Source organism: Epinephelus moara, chromosome 5 (assembly GCF_006386435.1).
Source record: "Epinephelus moara isolate mb chromosome 5, YSFRI_EMoa_1.0, whole genome shotgun sequence".
Classification (NCBI taxonomy): domain Eukaryota; kingdom Metazoa; phylum Chordata; class Actinopteri; order Perciformes; family Serranidae; genus Epinephelus; species Epinephelus moara.
In genome coordinates, this window is record NC_065510.1 from 6,724,749 (window position 1) to 6,749,008 (window position 24,260).

Here is a 24,260-nt window from a genome sequence, read left to right on the forward strand (position 1 = left end):
TATTTTCTCTCCAACATATTAAGGTCCCAAAGTTATGAAGTACTTGGTTTAGCGGTGTATTATTTGTAATTTTGGCAAGTAAAGAACTTCGGTTCGAAGTCCGGATTGACCCGGATCGAGAGGACAGTTGTACGTCTTCTACCACCATCCAGTGTGATTGACAGACATGCTCAGTGGTGCTGTAGGATTTTGCTATTGAACTATTACAAAGGAGACACTCTTTTGACTCTGACAGTTTGGAAATCTGATGTTTTCATATCACAAATGAAGAAAAAAAAAGCACCAAAACATCAGATTTATAGGTCGAATGTTTGGCTTGTGTATGCGCACGAGTGATGCAGCTCTTCGGCAGGTATGCTAAACTGTAAATAATATATCTCATAATCGTAGGTGAGGTGTTTTCAATAAAAAACCTGTAAAAAGGAAAAATGTCTATAGATAAGAACAAAAACTTGAACCAAAAGCCCATAATCACCAAACCCATCACCCATTAGTCTGACGATGATAAGCCTCTGGGGGCAAAGCATGGATGTATAAAAAGACCTTGATACAGCATTGGAGGCCGGACGCTGTTCATTCCTATGAAAGTTGCTCAGTGGTGCATGAAGCCAAAACTTTTAACTGCCGTGTATAAAATTACTCCAATGGTCGACGCTGCTTCTGCGTCATGGGGCCCATATTCTGCTGGTCAATCCACGAACTTCTGGTTTAGCGCTTTGCTAACTTGAATAAGGATAAAAATAATATAATCTTGCAGTTCTTCTAGACTTTCCAAATGATATTGGACCAAATGGATCAAATCCCAAAAGTGAAGTAAGTCATTTCGCAGGGGTTGTGATGGAACACACAAAAAAACGTACAAAAAAATGCATCCACTGAGCTACAGACATCTCTTTTATAATGCAAGTCTGAAGGAAAAGGTCTATGGCATCACGTGACGGGCTGTGAAGTTTTAATTCCACTGTTTGGTACAAAAAAAGTACAAGAACAAAAACGGGCTTTAAGGCCTGGTGCATTTCCTGGGGGAAAGTGCCGATGTTTTGGGATACCTGGGCCAAGGTATCCCTTCCCTATCTATCTAAAAATCATAGATGATAACTGATGGTGTTCTGAGATAACATTATGACCTCTTCACATGAACTGTTTACCTGTTGCTCAAATGTGATTGGTCATTGCTACTTAGATTACAAATAAAGACCACAATGCTTCCCATACCAAAATCTTGTCCCGCTGTTTATAGTTTCTGCATACATGTTCAGGTATCTACTTTTAGAGATAAACAAACACATGGCAGATTACATGTGGTTCCTTCTTGTTGCTAACTTTGTCTGCCTTTTAGTACTGAACAGGTTTCATTCGCTGGATTTATTAGAGCCTTTTTGGTGAAAACATCTGTAGCTGGAAACAAAGTTGATGAGAGCAGAGGAGTGGGCCTGACAACCAGAACAATGTGCTGAAACACTAAATTGATCCATGCTGCTGTGAAGAGCTGCAGCGGTGGTGGTACTTCTCTATGGTTCGTCACTGCGAGAAACTTCTTTCGCATTCGATTTCTCCTATGAACTCTGGACAATGTCCGGAGAATCTGGTCCAGACCTGATGGCACCTGGGCAGAGCATGTAGGGGGCAGAACGTGATACAGCTTACATGGTGCTCCCATAGCCAGTAGTATATGGTCAATAACAGAGTCCCATGCTTTTCCTTGAATTTGTCCAACGATTTTTGCTTTGTCCCTTAACGACAGAGGTTCCCAAATCTCATAATCTCTTCACCCAGACATTTTCATTGACATCTTTGTGTAAATGACTCTTGTTCTCTTCCGGTTTTGCAAGACGTCATCAACACAAGCCCTCACTACCTGAGAATTCTCTGGACAATTACGTTCTCTAGTCACACATGGGCTCAATTAGACATTTCATGGACTTTGTGTTGGGGAGCTAGCAGAAGAAAGTCAGTTTAATGTCAGATTCATCTGAGCTGAACTGAGCTTCTATAAGGCAATGAATATTGCGGAGGGCGTGGCTCATCACATAAAGGTGTATAACATCTCAAGGGTTTCACAGATCACCACGCAACTTTGTAGGCATATGACCACACATAATCTGAGGGGACCCCTCCATTATTGACCCCACCAAACAAAATGGGGGCGCTAATTTCTTATCTAGGCCTAACTGCCATATCGATTTTTACTAAACTTGGTAGATATGTAGAACAGGACGCCTCAAGGTAACACGTTTTTCTACTCACTGACGTGGTCAATCTATGTGAAACTGCACATAGGCATTGAGGATTGGCATAGGTAGAAGGTGACAAAGCTACCAATGGGTATGGACTAGTATCTAGATAATTTAATGTCTGAAGTGCATGTGCGACAGGGAGTTTAGTATCTTCCTTAGTTGTTGCTATAAAAATATTGGGGTGTTTAAATGGTTAGGGCGCATACCACATAACTGCAACAATCCCAGTTTGGTTCTTGTTGAGGACTTAAGTTGCATGCCATTATTGCCTCTCTTGTCCCCTTAATTCCTGTCTTTCTCTATACTGGCTGCTGTCCCACATACTGTAGGTGAAACTGCCAAAAAAACAAACATTTAAGCATCAGTTAGAGTAGTTTTAACATTTACATAGCAATAAAAAAGCTGAAATTCTTCCAGCCAGCAAGTCTTTGCATTCAAATAAATGCTAATACCGGTAATTATGCTAATGTTTTTGACCCATAAATCTCCTGCTGATTATGTCAATTCAGATTGAATTTAATGCTGTAAACAACCAGCAATATCACGAAGGGGGTCAAACAGCATCTACAAGCTAATGTAGAAAGCTGGTTGGGTAATGACGGCATATAAATATCAAAAGCAATTAACTAATCTAAAAAAAAAAAGAGCTATATTTCACTAACAGCCTCCTTTCAGCTCAGTCCTGTTAGACTCAATTTGTGATCATCTTTTATGCAGCATCAACTAAATGTCTCTTAATGTAAAAAGTATTACCCATATGTCAGTTTTCTATAACATCTTTATTTAAAAGGATTTACAACACAAACTGGCACCACTTAATTTAAATGGCATCTTTTTTATCCTTAGTTCTTCTGCACAACATTGTGTTTTGGAACATACGCAAACACAAAATGTGTCCCTTCAAAAGAATTGGTAAGGTCTAACATTCTGGCAGTTCAGTACGTTTGTGATCTTCATGAAATAGGAAATTAAGTGTCCCAAAAGACCCAGACAAGACTGACCAGCATGAAATCAGTATAGATATGAAAGGGGACATTGGGGATTTGGGGAGACAAAACAGCCCTTAAATTGAGACACCCAAAAACTACCTGCTCAATATAAACTCTGAGCTAAGAAGAGGACCATCCAACAACTTGATAAAACACGTGGCAACTCTACTTAGTTTTTAGTTAGTTCAAGGTGATCAATGGTCGATCAGTGTTAGCTTATCAGAGACAGTCTGAGATGCTTGGCAATAACTTTGCTATTGACCGGTGTGTTTAGAACCTTAACAAAAACATCACACACTTCCTGTCACATAGGTTTATCTGGCGGATTGACTACTACAGAGTCCGAACTGAATCGTATAAAATACCTGTAATTATTGGTGCCACTGATCCAAAAAAGATTTTATCTCAGGTCACATAAAAACACTGACTTCCTGTGTCAGACACATTTGGAATTGACCCTTGAGGCTTTGAAACACGTGTTTGGCAGCCACATTCTGATTCATACAGAGTACAAAGAGATAATGTGCAGAGAGTCAAGTCACAGTGGCATAATTTCTACTGAATTAAATATGTTCTTACTTGGCTTTTTGACATTTAAGGTGCGAAACACCACTACTGAATGAGTAATTTCTGTGCATGAGAGTATCAGCTTCTGGATTTTTGGTGCTCAGAATCTGACTGCATCAAAATGGAAGGAAATTGTGCTTATACTTCACAAGGACTTGCGCCATATTTAAGGAATTCTTCACCTGTTAAATGACCATTCGTATTCAAATTATCACGTAATCTTGAATTTGAGAAGAAACTTTGTATTTTGCATGCCTCCATGGTTAATGGAGGCATGCAAAAAGGCGAACCTTCTTCATCATTTAACAACAGCAAAACAATATCAAAACTTCTCTTTACAAACTCTCACACAAGTCGTGCAGTATAATCAAAGTCTCATTAATCCAGTCATATGCTCAGTATTTCCCCAACACAGCTATTTACACTAAAATGTCACGAGTTAAAACACATCAGTACAAACTGTCTCACGCACATTAGTGTAGCACACCCGGGTATGTGCATGTGTCTGAACTCTGCTGAAGCCAAGCTCATACGCACTTGTATGCTCAGGCCACGTGTCTGGCATGTACTGAGCATACGGCTGGATCTATGAAACTTGGATTTTACTGCACGAGTTGTGTGGGAGTTTGTAAACAGATGTTTTGATATAGTTTTGCTGTTGTTGGTTCCCAATGACCTCAACTCATGAGCAATGTTCTTTTTTTGGATTCTCCATTCACCCTGGAGGCATGGGGGAAAAACAAAGTTTTCTTCACGAATTTATGATACACAAATGGTCATTTTGCTTTTTAGAAATATTCTTTTAACACAAGACAAAGCCACTTTGACACTTGACATTACTTTGGGGGAAAAAAGCATGTCTGGCTTATTTTCTGGCTGCATGAACTTGATCTAGTAAAAGTGCTGACATTGGCTCAAAAAGAAAGGGATGATGACACAATGATCTTTCTATGGCAGGATTAAAAGTGGGCCATGTAAGATAAAAATGGATAAGAGACTGTTTTGCTCTTTATCTACGACGAAATGTTTCACAAAGGGTGAACAGTGCATTATAGCGGTCCAGGATAGGACAATAACTTCTCTGTCGCCTGGCAACAAAATTTGCCAAACCCCGGCACTGTCACACCAGGAAAGCAAATCTTCAGACAGTAATTTACAAAGGACAATTTTAGCTACCACCCAAGAGAATGGCAGGGTAAACAAACATCAGAACTACAAAATTTAACAAGCATCTGGCTGGTGAGACTTCTTTTCTTTCCTGCTTTGTGTCACGGACATGAATACACCTAATGTTGGCATCAATTCCCTTTCAGTTCAGTCAATTCCCAACATGAATTCAAACTGCCAGTTTCAATGACAAGAAGCTTTGTCAAAGAAAACACTGTTTTTAACTACTGAACAGAGTCTACTTCCTCAGGTAGACTCCAACTCTGGTGCCGTCCAAAAAAGATGCATTAATGAAAGTTAGGTGGAGTTGAACACAGGATGAAGAATGGGGAAAAGAAAATGAGCAACTGAAAAAAATGTTGATGGAGGGTGGAGACAGTTTAGGCAGGGGAAGTGACTGATGCCTCTGCTGGCTGGGAAAAACAGTTAATGCTATAAAAGAAGTTCTGATGAACTACAAACACGATGTACACCCCCAAAATGTATTAAAACAGAAAAGGTTATATAATGTAATCTACAAATTGCCGATAACTGCAGTAAAACCCAAACTAAATAACACCTTGTTACCATCCTCAGCAGCCCACGAATAAAGCTTTCAATTGACTCAATGTGGAAAATTATTCACTCTCATGATGAAATTTGTCAAATTGTTGTTTTATATTAGAAACACATGTATTCAGTCTTTGAACGCAGCCACCTGAGGGCCATGCAGTCACTTTCCCCGCCGTGTAAAGGAGATGAGGAGAGATGATAGGTTGTGTTTTTAGGCTGTGCCTGCTGCTCCTGCAGGCACTGCTGTAGTGATTGTTGCAGCGTTCGGGCCTTTCCCTCGATGTCTCTGACCACCTCTCCTGCGTCCTCCACCTCCCGACTTGAGCTGCAGACAAACAGAAACACCACAGTGTATCAGCTGTTGGGTGAAATCCGATTAGAAGTTAATAAAGACAGCAGATAAATCTGGTTGGTCCACAACATTTTGGACTTTAAGATGCATTTCTGAGAAATAGGAATGAATTTCTCGCTCGTGCTCTGAACTTAAAAGGTTAAGAGGGTGAAGAGCTGGTTAAAGTTTGTTCTGGGGGAAGGAATAAAAAAAAAATGAGTCACAACTTCAGGGTTTACCCCAGAAAGTTTTAGTGGAGGTGGTAAGTCCCCTTAAATTTCCAATTTCCTCAATAATTAAATACACACCTTTTCTTGTGTGATGCTGTACCTTTGCTTAGGCCTGTCACGGTATCTACTTTTGTTGGACGATACGATTTTGATTACTGTCATTTTGAGACCATTCTATGCCACTGATATAATGATACTATAATAGGATAGTTATGCAAGAACAGCCTTTCAAATATCAATATACTTTTGATTCTTTTCTTTTTGGCTTTTTGCCTTTATTTGATAGGATAGCTTTAGGGTGTAGGGGGGAGAGAGAGGGGATGGCGTACAGTGAAGGGCTGTGGACTGGAATCAGACCTACTGCAGCTGCAGCAAGGACACAGTCTTTGTACACTGGGCGCTTGCTCTACAAGGTGAGGTACTGGGCACCCTTGTATTTTCAGTTTTTCAGTTTTTAAAAATTGAAGACACTTGAAATTGAAATATCAAACAAATACTTAACATGTTTTTTTATATTTAACACTTGTTTGTATATACAAGGAAATGTTTATAAAATTATAGGACCTTTTTAGGAGTAGCCTTAAAGTACTCATTTGGAGACTTAATACAACATTTGGCCAACAAAAACAAAACTAAGTGGTGCCTTTTGTGACTAATAGACAAGCTTAGCGAAGCTCCATGAACAAAGCAGTTGCCTCCATAACCTGACTGCTGTGCTGCAGTTGACCCCTGAGAATGGACGGCCTGGGACTTGAGCTGTTTAATGGTGGTTTTTGTGGAGTGGAGGATGAAGTTGTTGGAGGATAAAACTACAAAGATGAACTTTTTGGCTCGTTGCCAGCTAACGACTATCAGTACTGTGCCTCTTCCACTCTAAAAGTGCAGCTGAAGGCTACCGGTAAACTACGCTGTGTCGTCTTTGAAGGGGTTTATTTTTCTTTGTGCTCGTGCAAGTAGGCAGGGGTGGAGAGCAAAAAAGGGAGAAACGCTGCGCCCCGTCTTAAAATGGTCGGGAAAACTCTGCTGTTTATTCTGGCATCATGCTGAGGACATTATTGTGTAAAAACACATGCATGTAAACACTACGGGCAATTTTATGGTCAACAAAATGATCGAGGTCATGTCAATATCGTACAATAATTTGATAACATAATAATCATGTCAGGCCTACCTCTACTTATTTTATCTTCAGTAAAAGTGCAATAGTTTCATCTGACAATAGCAGGTGTGGCCCTCATTTCCGTTGGGGTGGCCCACCTCCACTAATACACTGAGGAAAACCCTGTAATTGCAGTAGTTGTTTTAATGTTGCAACTTCAAACTAGATCTTCAAACCTTGTAAAAAAAAAAAAACAATTGTTAAAAATTTAAGAATAAATTCCATGACAGGGAAGGACCCTAAATTAGTTATAAATACACAGACTTCACATTAAAAAACTATAAGTGAGAGAAAAATAACAGCACAAGCTATCGACTTTTCTCTAGAAAACAAGTTCCTCAACTGTTTTTAAACCAGAAAGAAGTTCAGTAACTACTTGAAGCACTTAAGGCACTTGGTATGACTGTGATGCTAGTATGCATGCTCAGAAAACACGAGTTCATGAAGTTTAAAAAGTGAAGAAACCAACAACAAAACGACATCCAAGCACAAAAAGACAATGACCTCATCATGACTCTCACAGTCTGCAGAAGCTTCTTTACCTTGTTCTCTTTGTTGCCGTCTTTACATAGAGCCTCCTCCTCTGCCACTGTCTGACGCAGCATGCCAAGACAGGGAGAGAGGGAGAGCAAGGAGACGGTAGCAGAAAAAAAGTCAAGTGTTAAAGTTGAGCGAAAGAGCATGAGGGGCAGAAAGAGGCAGAGAGGAGGGGTGAGGATCGGACAGGGAAACGAGGTGGTGAGTAAATGAAAAGGAATGATGAGGGGACAGGTGTAAACGTATGTGGAGGTGAAAGCAGGATATGATAGACAGGGTAAGAAGGCGATTGGAAGGCATGAGAGGGGACAGTGATGAAGAAATGAACTGGCAAATTTGAGGAGTCAAAAGCAGGAAGAAAAGGAAATGAGTAGCATTTTAAATGGCGACTTTAAACATTCAAACACAGTTCAGTTTGTTGTAAAAGATCTATAATGGAGCAGTGTTACAAAATTGTTCTGAATTTAATTTTCATATTTTCCTAAATCATTTCCTGACAATGTTGATTTGCCACTCTATTCACCACTTTCTGACAAATAACTTAATTTGTGCTCAAAATAAACAAGGTTGTAGCTAAAACAGGAAGATGATGTATGACTGTAGTCGAAGCTGCAGGTCACGTGTCATCCTCCAAGCTTGTGCCGGTCATGCCTCTTTGCATCCGAGCAGCAAAATCAATAAACATCATTGTGAGCTACCTCGTCAACTTATCTTGTATTTTGGCAACATGGCAGATGTAACATGCGGACAGTTAGTGGAGCGTAATGTATCTTTTACTGGCTACGCTTGCAGCACACATATGCCAGAGGGCTGTGTGAGTCACAGGCAAAACAGGACAGTGAGCTTTCGTTTCTGGAATCTGTGGGATTATTTTACATAATACACCCGACACAGCGCTGAGAGTCTTCAAATTTTTCATGGACTTTGTGTAATATGGGTAAGCTAACATATACAGACAAAAATAAGCTATGTATGGAATCAAGTTACTAAGCAACCACACGCTGATACGTGCAAAGTAAATGCTCATAGGTGCATTGACAGAAGATACTGATTTAAAATTAGGGTATTATATTAACTTCTGTTTGCTTTACAGAAACTAGCAGACAAACTAAGCACCTATATCAACTGTCAGTTAAAGTGGCTACGCGGTCTTCATTCAAGTAACTGAACTGCAGCTAATGTTACATTCATATTTACTTCTGGTGAAGGAGGTTAAGAAAAATCTACCACCTCATAACCTATGATAGAGCGACTACTATCGCTTTGAAGGGTAGGTTAGAATGGCAATCTGGTTGCCATGGCAGTGGATTATGTCTATTAAACACAGTCCTGTTTTCTGTTTGAGAAAGAATGTTGACCAAAATACAGGACGTTAACACTGGCTGAAGTGGGGGTTTAAACAGTATGGACGTGGCCAACTCTGCCCATGGATTTAACTCTTTACATTACATACTTTTAATTACAATACTGGATACACAAAATGTGTTGGGTTCACTGAGGGAGGATTTACTCACTGGTAGCTGTGCTGTGTTCGGACTAGGCGGCCGTGCCGATGATCCACCGTCCTCGCTGGCTGCTGTGCCATCCTTAAAACTCTTCTTACTGGCCTGCATCTTGGACTGCTGGGCCTTAGCTGCCTGGGTGTTCACTGCTTGGAGAAGCTGAAATCACAAACACAGCCAGTTTCAGTTATCCTGCATTAATAAGTGTTTTTACATTTAACGCTGAAATACAGAAGTTACCAAGAGCTTCAGTACCTTGGTGATGGTGCCCACAGCTTTGGTGCGTCCTTCCCTAAACACCAGTTTGTGGTCACAGTGCAGGTACTCGGGAGTCTTAATGAAGCGGAAGTGGACTGTGGCCTTGTCCCCTGTCCGCAGACAGTCTTTGTTCATGGACAGGATGGTGGCTGTCTGCCTGATGCTGCCACAGTGCACTGGTATGATGGAGTGAGACAGAGAGTGTGACAGTTACTCTTGGTAGGAATGTTTCAGGCTGACCATGATGTTTTTGGATTAAGCAAGACCTCATAAAATTTGAGTGTAACTGCATCCAAAATGTACTGAAGATTAGACAAAGGCAATAAGAAGCTACACAAACTGATATGAATCAGTGTTAAAGGGATTTGACTGTTGAAACTAACCCATGGCCTGGTATCTTGGGGATATCGTGGTGGGGTGGTGTAGGACCAAAATCTCAGCCTCAAACTCCCAGGTGGCCTGTGGCATCAACTTCGGGGAAACCATCACCATGCCTTTCCTTATAGATGACCGTTTGATCTGAGACATGAAGGAGAAACCCAGCAGGAACAGAAGTGGAAAATGAAGTTGGGGAAGTGATGAAGCCAAACCAGTATTAGAGACAGAACACGACCTAAACCCACACGTTAGGATTTGCATGTATTATAAAACTGATTATAAAGCTAGGAAACTAATTCATATGCATATTCCATCCAAAAGTTTCAGAATAATTGTGCTCTCCAGGAGATTTAAACTTAAACTTTGTGTCAGGTTGTCTGTATGTTGTTTTAGCACGAGGAATAAAAGATTAAAATGTTCTGTGATAGCAGTATATCAGTCAAATTGTTCCGTAACACTTTACTTGAAGGTATCTACATAAGAGTGACATGACACTGTCATAACTATGACATGACACGCTCATGAACCTGTCATGAACATTATGTATATGTCATAAACGTTTATGACTGCTGTCATTAAGTGTCATTCGGTTTTGACATTGTTTTGCTTGTCTTGATTATGACAACTTGACATTAACCAGGATGACATTACCATTGTCATAACAACTTGACATAATGATTATTATTGTCATCCTGGTTAATGTCAAGTTGTCATAATAAGGACATCCCAAACCAATTTAATGTCAAGTTGTCATGACAAAGACAACTTCTGGTAATGTCACTTTAATTAATGTCAAGTTGTCATACTCAAGACAACCCAAACAATGTCAACTTGTCATTACACTTAATGACAGCAGTCAGAAATGTTTATGACATGTACATAATGTTTATGACAAGTTCATGACAGTGTGTCAGTGACAGTGTCATAGTAATGACAGTGTCATGTCACCCTTATGTAGATACCGTATTACCAATTGTTCTCCCACAGACCTTTTTGAGGGCAAAGGACGCCGTCTGTCCACCGCGAACCTCTTTGACAGGCATCCTCTTGCGGTGGATGGATTTAACAGCGATGGGGATAAAGGTGCCCAGTGGGTCCGGGCCTAAGAGCAGCGTGTCGTTGAGTCGAATCATTCCACGTAACGTAGTCCCTGAAACTACTGTGCCCACACCCTGCAAAGAGACGATCAACAATCACATACATTTATAGAGAAAGTCTTCATCAGTCTCCATTAGTGTGGAGCCTTGAGTGTATGTTGAGTTCTCTTGGGTCTGCACATTGAGGACTTCCTAAGAGTGTAACTGTAAACAATTCAAACTATGAAACTTCACACCTTATCTTGAGTTTTCACACAACACCCACAATCTGCTTTTCATACTCAGAAAGAAGTACTCCATGTTCTCTATTTTCAACACTGTGTCAACAGCTTTCACTCAAGCAGCATTTAAAGAAAAAAAACTTTAAGCTGTTGAAACTGTGAAATGTGTCGTGGAAGGGTGCAGGATGTGCTTGTTTTTAGATTCTGCTCTGCTGTTTAAAAGGCAGTGACAGCCTTACTGTGCAAATCAGACCATTGTGTCTTGCTCCGTTCACATTTACATACAGGTTTTAAACAGCAAGTGCACAGACTCAGTGACACAGTTCAGTGTTTCACTCAAAACATTTTTACATGACACTCTGCTGCTGAGAGACACAGTGGCTTTTGCATCAGTAGTAACCTGCTACAGATTCTCAAACTCAGGGCTTGACTTTAACATTCAGACCTCTGCCAACAATTCTCTTTGGTCTAGTTGCCCCTGATGGTAACCATTTTTACAACTTGACGAGAAAAGTGTGACTGTGCTAAAGGAAGTTAAATTAAATATCTGATAGAAAACAGATGACTGCGTGTCTTTATTTCATACCGGTACTGAGTATGTGTCGTCTATCTGGAACTCAGCAGGCTCATCGTTGCTGAAGTTGGTCCTAGAGGAGAGGAGGTTGAGGAACATCTTCAGCAGGTCCATGTTCTCCCCCGTCACATTTGATATCTGAAAAATTGGACACATCCTGCAGTGAGGGGAGAAGCAGAGGAGAAGAAACATGACTGTTAAACATTACGCTCTAACACAGCAATTACAAGACAAACACACAGTACCGATACAGAAATGACAACTTGGGACTGAAGTTTGAGTGTCACAGCAAGACTTTAAAGCACTACTAGCCTCAGGGATGTTGTTAAGCCAACCCTGACATCTGAGTCCTCTGCAGATTCCCTATAGGGATTGCTAAACCAGCACATGCATATTTACACACATTTGAGACTGAAGACGAGATGTTTTGAGTCATGGAAAATATGTTTAAGGAGAAATGCACCACAATATGAGACTAATATACAAACTAAGGCTGCAACAGTAAGCATTCTTGTTCTGCCAAAATTATACCTGCCATGTGAAAAACTATGGATAAAACAAGATAACTCTTCAAAATAAAGTTATGGAAGTCCTCAGAAGTGCTGTGCGCTTTGGCCATTTTAATGAAAAGTAAAAATTATGGGAAAAAGTATATTTTTTAACTGTGGATAGTTTTTTTTCGAAATTGTGGACACTGTGTCATCTGTGTGTTATCTGTACCATGTTTGAACTGAACATAGACAAACTTTAAACGACTATACTTCTCACAAAAATGAGCTGTAAAAAACGTTCATTCATTCATTTTCCATTATCACTTAATCTGTTAAGGGTCACAGCGGGGCTGGAACCTAGTTGATATGGGGCGAGAGGTGGGGTGCACCCTGGAAAAGGTCGCCAGATTATCACAGGGCTGACACATAAGAGACAGACAACCATTCACACTCACATTTACACCAGGGGCAATTTTTACCCATGCTAACATGGGGAAATATGGAACCTCCTCACAGAGGGGCTCCGCTCTCAAGGAACCAAGAACCGACTTACTGTGAGGCGACAATACTAACCACTGTTCCACCGTACTGTACCCTGCCTGCATTAACCTTTTGAACTAAAATCTTTCTTCACTTGATTTCACAGTGGGAGTGTGGGACTTTTGTCTCCCTCCTCTGGCAGTGAGAGTTATTACACCAACACTCTCAACATGTGCTTATGAGACATGGCTGCAGGTGAGTGGCTGCATCTCCCCTGCTCCTGGGTGCGGGCCTTTTCACTTTAATTCATCCTCTGCACATCGAGTTTCTTTCATTTCATCATCCACTCCAGAAACTTTTCTCTGATGCTTTTTAGGATAATCTGCCATATTTCTGCCAGCTGCTGCTCCGTCACTATGGTCTCCCCTCTCTTCCCGCACCCTTTCGCTCTGTCTAGTTGACATAAAACACATCACCTCTGGTGCGCTAGTGCAAGGTGCCACAGACACCACAACTGGGTATACTACAGCATAATAGAGAGCGCTTTCTCTGTCAGCGATAGGCTTAATCAGCATTGTGTGAAGTTGAACTCATTTGGCGAGGGCATGAAAGTGACAGGTGTTCATTTATATGTAAAAGTCCCACACTCCCACTTTTGAAGACTAAATATATATATTGTAATTCCGATTGTGATTTGTTTTTCCTTTTTTAAATTATATAAAAACTATATATTTTAAGATACTCCCTGAACCTCCTCTTATTTACTGTTATATAACAGTAAATAAATTAAAATTCTGGTTTACTTATTTAATTCAAACCTAAACTGCATGTTTATTTTTGTACGCAGGTCTCTTGAAAAAAGATCCTGATCTCGGTAAGTCTACCTGCATTAAACCTGCATTACAAAAAACATTTTCTTTCTTGCTTTCTGTCACATCATCTCCCTGCCATTTTTTCACCTCATCTTCAACCACTTTATTTCTGTCTTGGCATCCCTTACCTCTCAGAGCTGAAGTTGGAGGCTGTGACGATGACATCATCCTTGTTCTGGACCAGCACGGGGATTTTCCTGCAGCCTGGTGACTTTAATAACCTCTGCAATAATTTTAGCGTCTCTGCAGAATCACACACACACACACACACACACACAAACAAAGATAAATCCCCAGGAAAGCCATCACATGAGTAATTCTCAAAACAAAAACAAAGGCTGTCACAACGTCTGGATGTACAAACTGAACAGACTGCAAAAATATTGAGCAGTTAAGTGCCTCACAAGGAGATGGATTAAAGAAGTACATACAGTACTATACAATAAGCAAACTAGAGAAAGGGGTTCGTCTTTATCAGAGATAGCCATTAATATCTAACTTCCCTTTTTTAAAAGCATAGTTAATCATATTTTAGCAAGAAGACATTTTCCAAACTGCTCCCATTTGCTTCTTTAAATTTGTTCTTGCAGCTATTTGCTGTTTATGCAAACTCAATTCTTCCTCCCTTTGTTTCACATTAAAACCTTTAAAGCAGTTTAGGGGTGCAATTCCTAACCTTCCCCAAGAGGCTTTTATTGTGAGTGCTGAGCTTCATAAACACTACCTTAACATCATTAAGACACAGGCAAGAAGAATATTGGAAGAAATTACTGCCTAAACCCAGCTTTTAACGACAGAATGCTAAATATGGTATGGCTGTGTTGTTGTATTAATGTAATTACTGCTTTGGGAATGTATATTATGTTGAATTTTCAATGCAAGACATTACTCTCACTAATAACTGACTTCTTGCTGTGTTTGCAGTCTAAACATATTGAAACACCAAGAATAACTTATCTTACTTTGTCAGAAGTTGTGCAGAGATGTGATGCTAGTTATTAAAGATATACAGCTTCTTTTGGGAACAAACACAAAGAGGTCTTAAGGCCCAAACACACCAAACTGACATTAAAGAACTAGGGGGGACAAAGAAAAAGGGAAGGGAAACTGGAAGACCGACAGGATGAATTCAAGGTGCTAGTTTGCACATTAACAACCCAATTCAATGTTGAAAGGACAAATTATATTTACTGTGCGCAAACAATTATGAACGGTTTCTGCTAAAGAGCTCATCCATCCAGCCATTTTCAGCCGCTTATCCAGGGCCGGGTCATGGGGGGCAGCAGGCCAAGCACCCCAGACGTCCCTCTCCCCAGCAACGCTTTCCTGAGGGACCCCAAAGCGCTCCCAGGCCAGATGAGATATGTAATCCCTCCAGTGTGTCCTGGGTCTGCCCCGGGGCCTCCGACCAGTAGGACATGCCGGGAACACCTCTAGGAGCGCCCAGGAGGATCCTGATCAGATGCCCGAACTACCTCAACTCGATGCGAAGGAGCAGCGGCTCTACTCCTAGCTCCCTCCAGATGTCTGAGCTCCTCACCCTATCTCTAAGGCTGAGCCCAGCCACCCCACGGACGAAACTCATTTCGGCTGCTTGTGTCCACGATCTCATTCTTTCAGTCCCAGAGCTCACGACCATAGGTGAGGGTTGGGACATAGATGGACCAGTAAATGGAAAGCTTTGCCTTCCGGCTCAGCTCCCCCTTCACCACGACGGTACGGCGAAGCACCCGCATCACTGCAGATGCCACAAAGAGTGCAATGGCTTCAGAAAGAAAAACAAAACCAGTGTTACCTTATATAACACATTTGTTCATTCAGAGTGATTTCTGTCACTGACGAGGTCCGTTAGCTTCAATGCCGATCCAAAATGCCGAATCATCAATAGCCGACAAGGGCTTACAAGAGCCAATGGTGTGGACACACCAAAAAAACCTAGGGTGACCAACGCTCACCAACGGCCCAACATTAACCAACCGCCAACTTTCAGCTTGGTGTGTAAGGGCCCTATGACTTCAATAAGTATTAGCTTGGTATGTCTGTTTACCTTGCAGGATGTTGGCTGGACACATGTCTATCTTGGTAACCACTACAAACACTGGCACATTGAGGGCCAGAGCCAGACCCAGATGCTCTTTCGTCATGCCAACGATGCCGGCGTTACTGCCAACCTGAAGCAAGAGAAAGGAGGAGCAGTGACAAAGAAGAGGGCTGTCTTTAATAATATATTGTAGGTGGCCTTGGAAATTTAAACAGGAATTTGAAACTTAACAAACCATGGGCTGAGCATCAGGGCACAAACACTTTCACAACCCTCTCTTACCATGAGCATGCAAAAGTCAGGCAGGTGTCCTGTCATGCCAAAGACAGTAGTCTTGAGGTACTTCTCATGACCAGCCAGGTCGATGAAGGTGATGACTTTTGAGGATTTCTCACAGATCTTGGTCCAGTCTAGGCCGCCACCGTGGCTGTCTGGCTTGTTCACCACCTAAAGGAGCGAAAGCAAACACACGTAACAGAAGATGACTCACACAGTATGTGAAAGAAAAAGAAAACCAGACGGTATGACAACATTACATTCCAGTCCTGTAATTTCATCTGAATGGAAAATGTTTTTGAACAAACTTGTCCTCTTCATGAACAGATATATGTATTTCCATCTCAGGAGTGAAAGTGACAGAACAATTCAGAAGAAAAAGGCTTTCTGACGAGTGGCTTTGAACCTGGATTGTCAGCACAACAAAGCGCCTCTTTTCCTTTCACACCATAAAAACATCTCCACTGTACAATTGTGAGTGACGTGAGAGGCTCTACCTGCATCTATGTTTTGATCTCATGCAACCAAACAATTGTGCACAGTGTGATGACATGTCTTTTGTTGATATGGTATTAAATCTCAGTTGTATTACACCTTGAGGAATCAACAAAGTCAGCTTATTATAAAGTTAAATGAGATTTTATGGTCAAAACATGGCCTCTCTCTCTACAGTATTTTCTCCAAACGTCTTTAAAAATCAAAGCAGTAAAGAACTGGAAAACATAGCACAGGGGCTTTTACTTTCTTCATTTTGCACTTGCCATGGCCATCCACTGCTCATGTAGTAAGCCCTGAGCACTGGCAGAAGCTCACCTGTCCCTCCTGGTCAAAACCCAGGATATCATTGCCCACACTGCTGGTCCTGCCACTCTCCATTTCATGTTTGTGTCTAAAGAGCTTCTGGCGAGCAAAGCCTCTGCCATTGTCCAGCTCACCATGGGTCAAGACCCCCAGCAGAGTGCTCTTCCCCGCGTCCACGTTCCCTACCACCGCCACTCTGGAGACAAGATGAAGGAGAATATGAAGAGTGACCACTACAGGTATCAGTGTAGAGAAATATATGTTGTTATACTGGTTGTAAAGTTAAGTCCGTATACATCCCCTTTGTCTGTAAATGCCTTAATGAAGCATGTACTTTGTTTATTAATGACGTTTTACAGCTAAACAGTACACTAAAATATTTTTCTGTAAACCTTTGAGGTGAGAAATAGGCAATGCAGTAAGAGAATCTTTATTCAAACTTGATCAACGCTGCCTAGTTTGACAGTTTGACCTCAGTTTACAGGCAGTGACTGACATGATTGACATATGTGTTCAACTCACGCACTAAGGTCATTAGAAGTGCTACAAGGCAATAGAGCAGGAGTATGATTTTTTTTCACAGATAATCTGTCTTATTTAGTGTTGTGTGAATATAGTGACAGTTTCGGCAAATACGAAAAAGTTTTTTTTGTTTTTTTTTTTAATCAGTTACAAACTATATCTTCAAGTACATTCCATAATTACTGAGCAAATTTTCAAGAATATAGAACATATAGATTTTACTAACAATGTGGGACAAAAGAGAAGACTTAGGAAAAAGGACAAACAGACTATCAATTTTGTTTTACATTGCAAAACATCTGAGGGTCATTCCATATCAACTCAGCCCCTGACCCCCCACTTAACATTAAGTTTGGCACTCCGAGCTGAGCACTTTCCCATAAGAAAGTTTTGAGGAAATTAAAAATATAAATAAAGATTTGCAATGAGACAAAACTGTTCTTAGAATGCTGCAGAGAAGTTGGAGCGCCGTGAACTTGCCGTCTGAGCTCAACTCAAGCAGGCTGATGGTGTCATCTGCAACTCTGGTGGTCAGATCGCCAGCAGCTGGTTTTAGAACGTAAAGCACGTCACCTGTTTCTACAGCCAAGTGGCTTGTAGTAGGGCTGCAACTAACGATTATTTCCATTGTCGTCTAATCTGTCAATTATTTCTTCGATTAGTCGACTAATTAATGTGTTAAAATGTTGAAAAATGTCGGTCTGTCTTTGCCAAACCCCAAAATTATGTCATCTAATGTCTTGTTTCGTACTCATACCAATGGGTTTTAGTTCACTGTCATGGGAGAGTGTGTAAAGCTGCCAATATTTGAACGTAAGAAACTGCAATAAGAGTATTTTGGGGTAGTTTTAGAGTACTTTTCTATAAAAAAATGACTCAAACCGATTAGTCGACTACTAAAATAGTCCCAGATTATCTTAATAGTCGATTAGTCATCGATAGTCGACTAATCGTTGCAGCTCTAGCTTGTAGTGATGTCCGCTGGTCAAGTCACAATGACCGCAGATGCTGTGTACGCTTGCTGCAGCAGGTGCTCCGTCCCTGCCGAGCCCTCTGTTTCTGCCCTCACGGTGTGCCTGTGTCGGATGTTGGGTCGCTACTGCTGCTCGCTGTATGTGCTTATGCTCCCTCACACACACACATTCTCACTGATTGGCGCTGCTTGCTAATATTATTGTGGCATACTTTTAATGAATATGTTTTTCTCCATTTCATCACTACCATAATTACAACTGCAGCCAGTATTTCACTATCACTATCCTCATTCATATTTTAAGAAGCTACAAATTATATTCAGCCACAGAACGGAAGTACATAAAGTTGTTGCACGCAGTCTCATCTAGTTACACTGGTGTGAACCAGCAGGTTTTTGTTTCAATTCGTCTTGTCACAAATCATTGGTCTGAACTGGGCTTAAGAAAAACTATTTTATTAGTACAAAGAAGAAAACCCATGACATGAAATGGGAGGTCTAGGTTAGCTGGTATGGAATGACCCCTGATGGGTTTATTGACAGGTGCAGAACTGTAACGTGTCCCACTCATTGGCAGTATAGGAAAAAATTACTTTCTCATTTTCTCTACCTAGAACCCTTTCTCTTAATTTTACCTGACTTCCAGGAAATCCTGCTCACCAACACGCCGGCGGATGAGGTAGTCCCGAATCTTTCCACCAGTGTCTGCCCTCTCTCTCAGCAAGATTAGGTCAGCTTCGATCTGTTCACACAGCGACTGCACTGTGGCTACAGACGCCTCCATGTCCTTCTCATCCAGACCATAGTCACCTCCATCTAAACAGAGGGGAGAAAGGAGGGGGGGATGACGGAGAAGGGTGAAAGAGAGACGAGGGGAGGAAGAAAAGAGAGTAACTCTAATACAGGAGAGATAATGATCTGCTACTCACTGTATGCGGTTATCAAGAGAGCCTTACAGAAAAATGAGCTCATACTTTCCAAGCATTTCTGCAGATGTGGGAGCTAATGTAAAGACTCACCCTGTTTATAACTTGCTATATGACAGGGTGGAGACCAGGAGAACAAACACCACACTGAGGGTATAGTTTGTTGAAGAAAGCGCAAATAACAGGTGATTTGTAGGAGAGGTCAGAGTGGGTGTAGTTTGGTGATGAGAGAACGTCATTTACTGTGACCACAATGCCTGCCAAAATAACTGGATCATAACCAGTTAGCTTCAGACAAAATCCAAGAAGAGCACATTCTGTCAAAGGTTACTACACAGGATGGTACTTTGGGCTGGCAGTAGCTCAGTCCGTGGGACCAGAGGGTAGCCAGTCAAGTCCCACATGGCCTTAAGTACAAAGTGTGGACGGGTAGCATTGATGGCTGCTGCTTTAATATCGTCCATGTTTCTGGATGGTCCTGGTAGTCAGTGGTTTCTGGTTGTGGAATGATTTAACTGTCCACACATCCTAACCTCAACAGCCGTATGGTCGTTTCACCCAAACACCCAAAAACTCCGCTCTGCAGCTGGTTCTGCACAGTGTATGAGAGAACCACGGCAGGAATGGGACAGCATCTCACATTCCCACCAACACACCAGTCCTTTTTCACTGTACAGCACACGCCACCTCGCCAGAGTCCCCTGCTTGGTTGGATCGGCATATAGAAAAAGAGTCACCTGGTTGAATGGCACTGTCCTTCTACTTCTTAGAGATGGGTTTTTTTTGTGTAAATGTAAATTTCCAACCACGAATTCAGCACAACAGGTGTCTTTTTCAACATCAGGACTACACTCACTACCAGTTACTTTACGGTTTAAGTAGCTCACTGCAGCTTCACTCAATACAAACACCACAAACACCCTAAAACCAACTGGACACAAAACCTGGTTATACCAGACTGAGAAACAGAAACAAGCACTTAGGTCAATAGGCCAGACAGCTATCTGCTCGTGCAGGCAGTCAGACAGACATGAACTAGTGACACTCCCTGTGCTGAGTAGGGAAAAATGACACCATTTCACACATGCACTTTGACCCACCAACAGGTCACATGGGTCACACATGTTGCTCTTACAGACAAAAATAACTGTGGTTGCCAACAAAAGCCCTCCTGGTTGTGTGTAAGGTGGAGGGTTTCAGAATGAAAACTAAATAGCAAACAAATGGGGTTGGTTTGCTGGGAGGACACACCGTGCCACAGCTGAAACAAGTGGTGGCTCTGTTGCTTCACAATAGTGCCTTGGCCTTTTTCCGAAATATGCCAAAAAAGCACTTTCAGCAGCTACTTATACAGACATACAACAATATATTTCACTGCGTGGATCAATGTGTAAATACAAATCTTTTAGAGCAGCAAGCTTCATTATCTATATTTCACAGGGACAGCCGTGAATGGAAAATAAATACAAGCCTTTTACAACATGCTAATGAATGTTGCCTTGTTTTCCATTGCTTTTGATTTTGCAGTTTGATTCTCACAACTGATTGAGCTGGTAAAATGTCAAAAGTACTGGATAAACTAAATCCCTGAAGCTCTCCATCATTACTCAATATATATTTTTTTTCCAGGTGCTGACAGAATATTCACTTCTTTGACTTGTCAGTAGTGCCCTTTGTGGCAAGTTTAGTGCTGATACAAAAGGTCCACATGAGTAATCAAGTAATGCTTCTCAAAGTTTCAGTCAATTTGTTTTCGACAAAATCTCCCAACATTTGAATCTATGAAATACAAAAAATGTTTCATAGTTCAATAATCTGACAGCTCATCTTTTACCTATCTAAGTACATTTTTGTCCTCTCTCTTTTGTCAAAATAAAACAGAGATTTCATTCAGATTTTATTTTAGATTCATTTTTCATTTAAGAGAAAGTAGTTGATGAAAATAGTCACTCATCATTTTCATACATGAAATTACGCCGCTTCCCATTTTAAAATTTTCGCAATTAAATCAGAGTATATGCGACTGTAGAGGCACTAACAGCTAATGTATGTACACATGGAAGCCTCAAGGACAGTACAGCACCAGAAAAGGTCTAATTAGGGCTAAAAGGCAGAGGAAGAGGTTGCTGTAGGACAGTGATACGCCAGTGGCCTGTTGACCATTTTCATTTCAATGACAATGAATCAGTTCACACTGGGATTTTTTTAAAAACTCTGAATGTAAATTAGGTGTCAGTCTGCATAATAAACCATTAAAATACAGGTTGTTTATCTTAAAAAAAAAAGTCCTAGGGGAGGATGCCCCAACAGAGGTCTGGACTAAGCCCCAAATGTCCTCAACTGCTAGAAACGGCCCTACATATAGCTGACCTGTGCAGGGCTGCTGTGACTGGATTTGCCTCTTGGCAAAGATGCGTGAGGACAGCAAATGTGAAAAGATTCAAAACAGGCAATTCAATGAAAAATAGAAAGATGGATTTGCCTTTATATTCAATGTTTATTTGGTTTAGCTGATAATTATTATTGTCTGTTTATTTACTGGCCCCTGGCCTCCTGTCATTTTGCAAAAGTGGTCCCCAGGCAAAGCAAGATGAGTATCCCTGTCCTAAAGTAACACACTTTACTTTACCTTCAGAATCTCCCAACAGAAGCTTTTATCTTTGACCTTTTCCTAACCCACGCATTTCCATCCATCTTACTGATGGTAAAACAACATGTCTACATCTACATGCAGAAAATGTGTCACTTAATTGCTCCATAGACCCTGCAGTACATCACTTTCTGAATCTCTACACTCCTCAAGTAAGCACACAAAAGATCCACCAAGAACACTGAAAAGCCAAACTTGTAATGTTGATTTGCACCGTCTGCTGTTTCCTTTTGAGATTTTAAAGATTACAAAATGTTTTATTTGTTACATGTTCTTTTAATATCACAAATCATATTCCTTGATAGATTTTAAAAGGCATTTTATTGAATAATAGAGAAAGTAATAATAAGAAGAAATGCAAACAGCTGTACCAACCACAGCAAGACAAACGTAAGGTAAATTTTCGATAAGACAGATGACCCACATGCAAATTATGTGCTGCCCAGTGGACTGAGGTGTATGTTCAATTTAAGACTTCACCCCTAAGTTGTTCAAAAAGTTAGTTACCCTTACCTGAGCCCATCCCAACAACATAGATTGTCTCTCCACAGCCCTCATCTATCTGCTCCCTCAGGTGTCGTAGTAATGAATCATACTGTTGCGCTGTTGGACTCACTAGGACCAGCTGAAGAGTGGGAGACAGGAGAAGAGACAACAGAAAGAACTTGAAGAGGTCAAACAAGAACAGGCGTAGAGCTAAACAAGTCTTATGTTAGTGCCTTAAGGTCACATCTTCAGGAAGTAATCACTAATACAAGTTGGTGTACATGCATGATTCTGGCAATTTTAGGGTTGTATCCACATGGCTGAATGTGCTTAATGCAAGCTGCTTTGGATAAAAGCATCACTCAAATAAATGTGATGTAGCAATTTGTTTTAAGAGCTATTTACAAGTCAGTCATAAAGTTTAGTTTTGCCAATTCAGTTTGATGCCTCAGGCTGCTGCTTCTACAAATCATACAAATAACTGCAGCTTTTGCATACACATTATATACACCCCATGGATGGGTAACCTGCCAGCTGGATGGAGTTACATACGTAGTGCAATATACGTGTCACTCTGGTGTTTTGCACAGCCAGCACAAAATGCGTTGTGTGAAGCTTACATGCAACAGGGATTTCGTAATGCTACTGCACAGCATATGTGTACAGATTCACAACACACAGCTGCTTGGCTGGAACATTTAAAATCTTAACGTTAATAAGTGCACTTTAAAGTGAGGCCCACCTTGCTGCTTAAATCTAAATGATCCGCGGACTCGCCGTTTGTGCCCTCGCCGTCTTCAAAGCCCTCTCCGTGGGATGGATCGTCGGCACATCCTCGGTCCGGTGCGAACATACAAGCTGGCACTATGGACTCTGCTGCCGGTATTGCACCCGGGCATATCGCTGTTTCTGTCGCCGTTAACGACGCCATTTCTGGAAAGGGAATCAATGCAGACGCAGCAAAAACGAATAAACAAACTTAGCTCCTTTGCTTGGCTCCACTAGCTTACCTTTAGCCATTAGCACAGACAGAAAGTTAGGTTGATTATCACAGCTAGCTAGCTAATGCTAATCAAACACCGAACTTGCTGTAACACTCTTAAAAAAGGAAAACAGGAATAACTAAACTGCCATAGCCGTAACATTTTAATTACAATTAACAATTTTCGATGTCTCAATTAATTAATGACAGCGAATTACATTCATATTAAACCTCTTATGAAATGAACACCTACCAGAAGTTGCTAACTAGCTGACAAGCTAACTTAGTTGTTTATTCGGGCTAGCTTCGATTTCTGTGGGCTGAATGGATGACACGCCCATCAAAGAATGGAGGCAGCGGATTGGCTGCAGTACCCAAAGCCACGCCCACTAACATAAGTCAGCGTGTTGCTTCTAAAAACAGTAAAACGAAACTTACCTACTTTCAGACACAAGCACAGTGTGACATAATACCAACTAAATAAAATAATAATAATGATAATATTAATAATAATTTTCCTGAATAAATGTAGGCATGGCCAACAATAAAAACAAAAAAAATAATTTATTTGTCGGTGAATAGAAATGCTTACACTATCATATTAGTTTTCAAATGTCATTTAAATGCATTTACAGCAGGTGAATAAAAGTTTTTTTAATCCCGTCTTCTTTCTATTTTGAGTTTGTACTTAATTTGTTGTAAAGCACATTATAATGTACATATAAACATACATGTCTTTCTTGTTGTGTACCACATCATATGTGAAGGGCATTATTGTTGTGAAGCCATTATAATGTCCATATCAACACACATGCCAAACATAACATGCTTTGCAATATGACAATAAAACATTTCAAGTTTTAAAAATGCCTTTGCAAATGTGCCAATCACTTCATTTTCTGCATTCTGCATATGAGGCCTCATAATATGATGCCCATTTGCATATGTAGTCCTACATTCA

General features: G+C 40.9%; 1 protein-coding gene across 2 annotated transcripts; it reads right to left on the bottom strand.

The window, feature by feature from the left end:
- Positions 1–2,997: 2,997 nt before the first annotated feature.
- On the bottom strand, positions 2,998–23,621 carry gtpbp1l (GTP binding protein 1, like). Of its 2 annotated transcripts, XM_050044626.1 has the most exons (15): positions 23,553–23,621; positions 23,060–23,250; positions 22,345–22,456; positions 18,891–19,071; positions 16,773–16,956; positions 15,966–16,130; positions 15,690–15,813; positions 13,771–13,885; positions 11,812–11,956; positions 10,897–11,079; positions 9,913–10,048; positions 9,527–9,705; positions 9,284–9,430; positions 7,775–7,825; positions 2,998–5,837 (listed from the first exon to the last, which is right to left on the bottom strand). In XM_050044626.1, exons 2-15 carry the CDS (start codon positions 23,246–23,248, stop codon positions 5,724–5,726), a joined length of 2,025 nt encoding a protein of 674 aa, XP_049900583.1. In that variant the 5' UTR covers positions 23,249–23,250; positions 23,553–23,621; the 3' UTR covers positions 2,998–5,723. The 2 variants fall into 2 exon arrangements, with proteins under 2 accessions (XP_049900583.1, XP_049900584.1); XM_050044627.1 differs by lacking the exon at positions 7,775–7,825.
- Positions 23,622–24,260: the final 639 nt, after the last annotated feature.

Excerpts from the sequence above, each read along its gene's own strand:
- gtpbp1l (XM_050044626.1), bottom strand. The coding sequence starts at position 23,248 with ATGGCGTCGTTAACGGCGACAGAAACAGCGATATGCCCGGGTGCAATA. Across the intron at positions 16,957-18,890 it reads CAGGATTTCCTGGAAGTCAG|AGTGGCGGTGGTAGGGAACG; the intron begins GTAAAATTAAGA and ends TCTTGTCTCCAG. Across the intron at positions 5,838-7,774 it reads ACGGCAACAAAGAGAACAAG|CTCAAGTCGGGAGGTGGAGG; the intron begins GTAAAGAAGCTT and ends GTTTGTCTGCAG.